This window comes from Dipodomys spectabilis, unplaced genomic scaffold (assembly GCF_019054845.1).
Source record: "Dipodomys spectabilis isolate Male_0828 unplaced genomic scaffold, ASM1905484v1 ptg000063l, whole genome shotgun sequence".
Taxonomy (NCBI): Eukaryota; Metazoa; Chordata; class Mammalia; order Rodentia; family Heteromyidae; genus Dipodomys; species Dipodomys spectabilis.
Genome location: NW_024870740.1, coordinates 5,915,643 through 5,925,042, shown reverse-complemented (window position 1 = coordinate 5,925,042; position 9,400 = coordinate 5,915,643). Strand labels below are relative to the sequence as shown.

Sequence of the window (9,400 nt, the reverse complement as noted above, 5' to 3'; positions counted from 1 at the left end):
CACAGCATTAACTGCTATTAGTTCGTTGATTTGTTGCCTTTGCATATTATGTTCTTTAATGTAAGCTCCACAGAGCAAGCAGAGCTCACTCACTCTGTGAAATCCTCAGCCCTTAGCACAGCATCTAGTTCATATGTTGAGTAACCAAAGAACCTGGGTGTCACAGTAGTCCTCTAAAACAACCTTCCAAACAGAAATATAATGTGAGTTACACATATGATGTAATATTTTCTAGAAGCCACATTAAGAAAATAAAAAAGACACAGGTTAGTTTTTGGAAATGTATTTCTTATACCTCAACATGTCTTGTCATCACAAAATATAATCAATGTAAGTAATTTTCATGATATACATAATGTTTTTATATTGACTTCAAGAAATGCTATATGCTATATATTAGTGGTACATCTTGGAACATACTAGATGTGTTTGTGGGAGTTTTTGTGTATGCAAACATCTTTCAAAATTCTTTTATGGCATGAGAAGATTGAAACCCATGATTACTTAAGAAAAATAAGCTCGCAAATCAGTTACTATGTAAAAGAAGAAAACAGGATTTTTTTTTGAAGGTAGATCTCTGGACTCAAACTTGCAATCTCTCTGCTTTAGCCTCCTGAGTGCTGGGATTGCAAGAATGCACTGTCGTCATATTTGGCAGAAAACTAACTGTGATAACTTGTGAGCATATTATTTCAGATAATTCTGTTAACATGACACTGTTTATCTGGATGGACTTCGAGCTTAAAACATATTTCAGAAACGGAATAAATTTTCTTTGTAGCATACTATGAGAGTATGCTGTCAGGAGCATACTTGGGCTTAGAGCTGTGACTTGGAAGAGGTCTTTGGAAATCAATATGATACTGGGAGTTACGGATGAGAAGAGTGAGATTATTTTAATTAAGTTTTCACCAGTTCCTTGTACATGGGCTGAATGCACTTTTCAATTCATTAAAAAACATTTAAAATCTGAAATAAGAAATCTAGCGCACTTTATAACAAATTCTCTCCCTTCTTTTGTTGCAATTGGCAGGTTATTTCTAGGGCAACACTGTCCCAAAGAGCTTTTGCAATCATTTAAGAATCTCCAAGGCAGTCCTTTATGTTTAATTCAAAAGAACCACATAATTATAATATCATTAAAATAAAAACAACCCAAGAAGGTCAAAGTTTATCTCAACAATAGGGTAAATACATATATGGGAATAATAAGGGGAAGTTCGATGTACTAGGCATTGAGTAGTCAAAACAGGAACATTTAAAATACTCTGTTCATAGTTAAAAATAATTTGTACTCTAAGCCCAATGACCACTTGCCAGGGAGAACCAAAGTTGAGAAATTTCTATTAAAAACATGACTCAGAGGGAAAAAAATACAGAGGCTAGTAATGAAGGAAATGATCTGATATCGTCTCCAATTGGTTCCTCCTACAATCACATGTTCTGGGCATCTTTAAAAAGGAGTTATCTGGACTCAGGAGAATCATAGCACCTTCTTGAAACCTGCAGTCTCTTTCTCACCTGGAAGAAGAATCCTAGAAGGTTCACAAAATGTGTGATGCATTTGTAGGTACCTGGAAACTGGTCTCCAGTGAAAACTTCGATGAGTACATGAAAGAAGTCGGTAAGAAACTGTACTTGGATGACTGGATTTGTATCTTTTTTCTCTTGGTGGGAAAAGGGCTTAGAGCTGGCTTTTCACCCTGGAAGCACTGGCTAGAAATAGTAAGGCTGTTTTCTATATTGAAGCTGTACAGGCAGCAAATGAGATTCTATTTCTAGAAAAATTCTGAACCATAGCTATAACTAATGCTTCCTACAGGTGAAACAACCTGAAAAATTGCATAAATAGAATTGTGAGCTATAGAATGACAAGACTTCTACTTTTTCTGCAAAGCTTGAGTGTCTTTGGTTTACATAGCTCTTTTCATGCTATACTTTCATCCCCTTTGTATGTAAAATATGCAATAACTTGGTAAGAAAAACATTGATTTTGCAATATGCAATGATTTATCTTTAAAATTGAAGTCACTATATTTCCTGTCTTAGAAAAAACTTCCTTAGGGGTATATGTGTATATATATATATATATATATATATATATATATATATGTATATGTATATATATATGGTATATATGTGGTATATATACACATACATATATACATATATATGCCAATTATTTTCTTGTTGATCCATTAAGAAGTACAACAGTTTTATATAGAGAAATATTGATTTTGAAAAGATATTCTCTGAAGAGTTTAAATACTTCTTTGAGTAGAAAGAACATGACATGCCATAGAATTATTGAGTTATTAAAAATACAGAGTTATATAAGTAACATACTTTCCTTTTGATAGTAGAGGCTTGCAATCATTTAAGCTCTGCTAACATCTCCAGTGTGTCACTGGGTGAATGTCTACCAGATAATTATTGCAGTAGAGCTGTAGAGGTAAATTAGGGAGGCCCTTCTACGAAGGCTTCAACTTTGAGAAGCCCTTTCTCAACCACAGGGTTAGATCCACACCTGGGAAGAAATTTTAGCCACTATCATCATTATGGTTTAGATTTAATTATCTAAATTTCAAAGACTTTACCTTCTCCTTAATTATATAGAATATACTTTTGGTTATCCATAACTACTGATTTTTCCCCATTTTTATTTTTTTTTTGTCGGTCGTGGGGCTTGAACTCTGGGCCTGGGCGCTGTCCCTCAGCTCTTCAGCTCAAGGCGAGCGCTCTACCACTTGAGCTACAGCGCCACTTCCGGTTTTCTGGTGGTTTATTGGAGTTTGGAGTCTCACAGTCTCTCCTGCCCGGGCTGGCTTTGAACCGAGATCCTCAGATCTCAGCCTCCTGAGTAGCTAGGATTACAGGCGTGAGCCACCAGCACCAGGCCGATTTTTCCCCATTTTTGAATTATCTAAGTAGCTGTACAAAGCAATTTCAATTCCGCATGCTAATTTATGAGTTCAATGCATCTTGAGTGATGTCATCTCTTCCCTTAGTCTTCCCCTCACCATAGATCCCAACCCATCTATCCCTTCAAGTTACCTCATTCCATTTTCACACTTGTACATAGATTATGATGACTGTTTTTACCCACCACTCCTCTCTCCATTTATTTGCCCTCGTCCCCTCAAGCCCTTTGTTTTTCTTGTTTGTAGATGAGAAGGAAATTCAGAATTTCAGCACAACTAATTAGCTGTTGATTATTTTTTAAGGTCTTTGCACTTGTGATCTGTATATTCAAGTTCTAAAACTACATCTAAATTATAGGACTGGTAAATGGAGTTAATAAAGTATTTCCTGGGAGAAACTGGCAGTTCTAAGGAAGGGTGAATGGGTAGGTATTGCCTCCAGTGGTTAAATAAGGGAGTAAAGGAACACGGTGATTTTTCCCAAGCTCAACCTGTCTGGACTCACACTCCACTTTGCCTGCCTTACTAGTCTGTGTTGCTCCCTAGGTTTAATGTTGTACATTATATCAGAGCCAGCACTGACCATATATTAGCTTCCCACCTGTGGTCACTTCTTAGGTAGGAAGCTGAATCAGGCCCTTCGTATTACCTACCTTACCCCATATTTCTTTCTCAGTCACTCCTCATTTCCTATGTTTGGCTACTTTTAGTCAAAGAAATGGTTTAGATTTCTGTGCATGGGCCAGAAAACCCCCACATCTGTAATGGTTATAAATTCTGTATAACACATGCAGTGGCAGCAAAGTAACACTGTTCATATTAGGTTGTAAGTTGTTGATCCTACACCTTACACAAGAAAAATGTATTCCTCTTTAAAATAAACAAATAGGAGTTGGCCAGGGACTAGTGGCTTACACCTGTAATCCTATCTACTCAAGTGGCTGAGATCTAAGGATCAAGTTTAAAGCCAGCCTGAGCAGGAAAGCCAATGAGACTTGTATTTCTAAGAAGCCAGAAATGGAACAGTGGCTCAAGAATAATGCCCGGTCTTGAGTTCAAACCCTAGGATCAGCACACAAAAAACCCAAAAAAACTAGGAGTTGAAAACTCAGGTAACTGAGATTCAAAGTATCAGTTTCCAAACTATTCTAAGAAACACTAATTTCTTTTTTAAATATATTTTTATTGTAAAGATACTGTACAAAGGGGTTACAGTTACACGAGCAAGGTAATGAGTCCATTTCCTAATGAGCATTGTTACCTCCTCCTTTGTTTTTCCATCATCCCCTACTTCCCCACTTCCCCAACTCCTCCTTCCCCTCCCACAAAATTGTAGTTTGTTTTCAACATAGTGTCTTGTACATCTCATTGTTACAATAGATCATCCTGTATCCTTATTTCAGCATTTTGTTATTTCCCTTTCCCTCCCCAAATTAGAAAAATGTATATATAAGATGCAGGACACTGGAATCAAATACATTGACAGCAGGGGTTATTAAATTATGAAATGTTTCCAGTTTATGCCTATGCAATCCTTCTTTAATGTTTCCAATAACTTTTGGGCAATTTTATCACCTAACATGGTATGAACATAGGAAAGATTTTTTCTTCTGGAGAAATTAATCAAAATCTTGAATTCATAGTGGAATAATCAGGGAAAGAAGCCTAGAAAATTAGACTTGGCAGTAATAGCGATGAGATGTAATTTTTGTTCAGACAAAATAAATGATCTTTCAACCATTAACTCTATATTAGTTCTATACATTCTGTTTCTGACTTTGAATTTTCAAAAATAATTTTTAATCCAGGCACTGGTGACTCATATCTGTTTAATTTAAGAGGCTGAGATATGAGGATCATGGTCTGAAGCCAGGCTTGGCAGAAAAATCCAAGAGACTCTTATCTCCAACTAACCAGCAAAAAACCAGAAATAGAGGTGTAGCTCCAGTGATAGAGTGCCAGCCCTGAGCCAAAAAGTCAAGCCCTAGAGCAAGGCCCTGAGTTCAAGCCATATTATGGGCAAATAAAATACCTTTTAATATCTAAGAAGGAATGAAATGATGCCTCAATCATAAACAGGAAAGTGATTATGGAAACATCTATTATATACATATAAGCATGTCCATATACATGTATACATACATGTGTATATTCATGCATGTTATATGTGTATATAATGTGTGCGATGTATAGTTAACTTAATCTCTGCAAGTATTTCTGTTGAAAATTAATACTAGGTGTTCCAAAGAGTTGGATTCCAAGCTACCAATGGGGAAGTTTGAGGAATAATCCCATGTCTCTTGAACCTCAGTTTTTCTTTAAGTATTAACCCAATATATTTACAGCAAGAACCATTTAAATAGACCTTGAGAAATTCACTGGTATCTTTTTCTTCTCCCCTGTGCTCATGTGGATGCATACACATACAAACATGCTCACCTGTACACCCATACAGCTCTTTGATTTAGACAAAGATGTAAGTGAAAATATCAACCTGACAATATTTTCTTTTCCTAATGGTAGGAGTGGGCTTTGCCACCAGGAAAGTGGCTGGAATGGCCAAGCCCAACATGATCATCAGCGTGAATGGAGATGTGATCACCATTAGATCAGAAAGTACCTTCAAAAACACAGAGATTTCCTTCAAACTGAACCAGGAATTTGATGAAGTCACTGCAGATGACAGGAAAGTCAAGGTGAGAAGTAAACAAATCTGCTACTTATTGCCTCTGCTCACCAGAAGCAGTTTCATAATAACAGGAGGAAAAACTCTTCCATCACAGGCCAAAGATTCCAACTAAAACTCATATTGCATGTGTTTCCTTATGCAGTTGATTGATTATCTCTTTTTTACTTAGTCATCTTTATATTAAAAATAATTAATGTAATTTGTTTGGTATTTAATACATAGAGTTTTTAAAGCAAATTAATTAAAGAAAGTTTTGGGTTTTTTTTTTTTGTTGTTGTTGTTGTTGTTTTTTTGTTGGTCGTGGGGCCTGAACTCTGGGTCTGGGCATTATCCCTCAACGCTTCAGCTCAAGGCTAGCACTCTACCAGTTGAGCCACAGTGCCACTTTTTTTTTTGCTTCTGTGGTGCTGAGGAATCAAACCCAGGGCCTCATGTATACAAGGCAAGTGCTCCACCACTGAGCCACCTTCCCAGCCCCAAGAAAGCTTTTTTTTTTTTTTTTTTTTTTTTAAGTTTATTAAACTGGGTGCAGTGATGCATACCTATAACCTCAGCTACTTGGGAGGCAAAGGTAGAGGGATTTGGGGGCAAGGCATCCTCAGCTATATAGAAAGACTCTGTCTCAAAAATAAATAAATAAGTAAGTAAATAAATAAATATTTTTAAGTGGACCAGGATTCAGGTAATTAGTGGAGCACTTGGCTATTGAACCTAAACCTTGGTGTCAACCATCTGAACTGCAAATAAATAAATGATGTGTTTTTTAAAAAAAATTTAAAAGGTAGTTTATAAAGAAGAATGCTCACCTATAGTACCATCATCTCAATGTAAATATAGCTTTCTTGTTTCATAGTATTATTTTTTCAAATTGTTCTTTTATTGAATATTCTGGTGATTGCATGCATGTTGTATATACATATACACATATACATGCATATACACATATATACATATATCCATTCATATATGTATACATGCATATATATGCATATGTATATAAATACACACATGGTTTTGCCGTTTTATTTTTTTGCAGAGCATCATAACTTTAGATGGAGGTGTTCTGGTACAGGTGCAGAAGTGGGATGGAAAGTCAACCACCATAAAGAGAAAACGAGAGGATGATAAACTGGTGGTGGTAAGTACATTCTAGGGGCTTGGTTCTAGACTTCACTCCTAGGTCATCTCATGGTCAAGGAACTCACCTTTCTTGTACAGAATGATCATCCTTATTAGACTTAGGTTTCCACGCTGGCAATTGTTCCAGTTTTTTGGTTAGTTTGGCTGTTTATGTTTTGATGCAGGAATTGAACCCAAGGTCTTGGGCTAGTTGAGCACACCGTTACTACTGAGCTAGTGTGCAAGGCCTCTCCAGGCTGCCAAGTTCAGCCCAGGCCTTTTGCTTTCCGTGAACCATTGATTCCTTGACACCTCCCAAAGCCTGTCTCCAGTCATGCCCTACCACATTTTGTTACACACTCCTCCTGGATGTTACTCTCCCATCATGATTTGAAAGCTCCTGTAGGAAAAGGATCATACTTTAATATGGGGGACATATGTCTATATATATAGGAGCTCAGAACAAATGTGTTTTGTTGATTCTTGTTTCTTTCCCAAATGTTGAGAGATTCAATAGTTATGCCCATGGTGTAGTCCCATTGCTTGACTGATAATGTGTTTGCATCTATGTGTAGGAATGTGTGATGAAAGGTGTCACTTCTACCAGAGTTTATGAGAAAGTCTAAGCCAAGGGACACAAACCTGGACTAAAGCTTGCATCGGACACAGCAACACTCTATTGGACATTGGGTTCAAAAAAGATATTATTGTTTTCCACTATTTGACATGCAATTAATTTTTCCCTAAGCTGGATTTTATTGACTGTGGTTGTGTTTGGTTAAATAAATAAACTTTTTAGATTTAGAAAGTGGTGTAATGGTTTCTTTCTTATGCTAGATAATTTTGTACTCATACTGAATGAAGAAAATCTTTGTATTATTACACTATTTTGGATATAAGTAAAAAAGCTGTTTCATAATAGCTCATGGTAAGTAGGTGCTATAAATGATGGTAAGTCCTTCTAGAGTACATTGTCTCCTCAGAGACACCTTAGATAGTTTTAAGTCTACCTTGTCTAGAGCTTCGTGAGTCAGCAGTACATACGATGCATGCTATAAAGAACGAACTAACAAACAAAATCCTGTATAATTATTTTTGAAATTTTTGAGATAGTATCTTCCTTTGTAGTCCAGGCTGGTCTTGAACCCATTATGCAGCTCAAATTGGTCTCAAAACTTGGAATCCTCCTGCCTTCCAGCTCGTCTGTAATTTTGACTCTAAACGTTATGAATAAACCAGGTGGCTTAATCTTCTACGGTTTTAGCAAAATGGCTGAGGCTGGCTGCTTTAAACAGAAAAGTTTATACAGCTCAGTTTGGGGGCTGGAAATTAATCATTGAGCAGCCCATCAGATTTCAGACTCTGGTGAAGATTTTATGGTGGGTGGCATTCTGGGGGAAGCCCATCGGAAAGGGAGATATGGGCCTATTGAAACAGGAAGCCAGAGAGTAAGAAGGGGCCTGTCTTATGTTCCTTTATAACAATCTACTGTTGCGACATCTAGGTAGAGTCCCACTCAGCCCATCGGTGGGCATTCCTCCTCACTACTAATCACTCGGTGAATGGGCAGATCTAGTCCCCTGCTAGTAGGGCCAGCTCTTAATGTTTTCAGCATCTTAAAACCACCGATTTCCAGGATATGAAAGCCACACCCAAACCCACACACAGGCTGCCTCCAGAACCTGTACTGAATTCTGTGCACAAAATTTAGTAATTTTTATTCCAGAAGATTGGTGAAAAGATAGTTTTTGAGTAAAGATTCAATCATCATTATAGTAGTTTCCAAACATTTATCTTCAATGCACTTGCTTTTCTTCTTCTCGCCATAATTTTTTAAATTACTTCTGGATTCTCCCAATAAACCTCCCTCTTAAGTCTCTATTCCCTCCCTTCTTTTCCAAGTCCTTTACACCTCAATGATCACACAGTGTAACTCTTTCTAATTGGGACTCCGACTGATTAAACCTTTAGTAGCTCCTATTGTTTCCAGAAAATTTTTAATTGCCTTAGTATGGCATATACACTCTGCTTTATCTTGTCTTTTTTATATAACTCCCAGTCTTATCATTGTCCTGTTATTTTCACACACCTTGCTCAATCATATTTTTTCTTTCTTCCTTTGAAACCCTCTGCTTCTTGCTCAGTAGAATTCATTACCCACCCACCCCCCTCTTCATGAGCCTTCCCTATCTCTTAATGTTGCTATTCTGCTAATCCTGTATTTAAAAAAATAAGCTAGGAGCCAATTCTTTGCAAATGCACCTGTGAATTGAGTTATTTTTTTTTAAAAATAATTTAACTCTTCTTATTTTCCAGTTGATTTAAAAGCATAAGGTAGCAAGATGCAGTCCAATATTAATTTGATAGAGAAGTCTGTTTTACATCCCAACATTTTTACTATAAAACTAAAGACCTACCTAAGGAAATACCTTTAATTAATAATTCTCCAGTTTATATTGCCTGGGATCCTTTTGAAGTTCACCTCTTTTCCATTGTCTGGCATTGCTTCTACCGACACATACAAAAGAAGACAGAGGAGATGCTGCTCTAAAGAAGAGAGGCAGGATTGAGTGAGGACATCTCAGACAATGTGTGAGGACAGACCTATCTGCCTATGGCTCACTCATGTCTTCTTCAGAAACAGAAGGGACCAGGGGAAGCAATGGGCCAA

General features: G+C 36.9%; 1 protein-coding gene across 1 annotated transcript; it reads left to right on the top strand.

The window, feature by feature from the left end:
* The first annotated feature begins 1,468 nt into the window (after nucleotides 1-1,468).
* Fabp4 (fatty acid binding protein 4) lies at nucleotides 1,469-7,537 on the top strand. The gene is made up of 4 exons (XM_042680665.1): nucleotides 1,469-1,624; nucleotides 5,445-5,617; nucleotides 6,647-6,748; nucleotides 7,305-7,537. Exons 1-4 carry the CDS (start codon nucleotides 1,552-1,554, stop codon nucleotides 7,353-7,355), a joined length of 399 nt encoding a protein of 132 aa, XP_042536599.1. The 5' UTR covers nucleotides 1,469-1,551; the 3' UTR covers nucleotides 7,356-7,537.
* The last annotated feature ends 1,863 nt before the right edge of the window (nucleotides 7,538-9,400 follow it).

Bases quoted from the DNA above. Each gene is read 5' to 3' on its own strand.
- Fabp4 (XM_042680665.1), top strand. From the start codon at position 1,552: ATGTGTGATGCATTTGTAGGTACCTGGAAACTGGTCTCCAGTGAAAAC. The intron at 5,618-6,646 runs GTGAGAAGTAAA...ATTTTTTTGCAG, and splicing joins CAGATGACAGGAAAGTCAAG to AGCATCATAACTTTAGATGG. The intron at 6,749-7,304 runs GTAAGTACATTC...ATCTATGTGTAG, and splicing joins AGGATGATAAACTGGTGGTG to GAATGTGTGATGAAAGGTGT.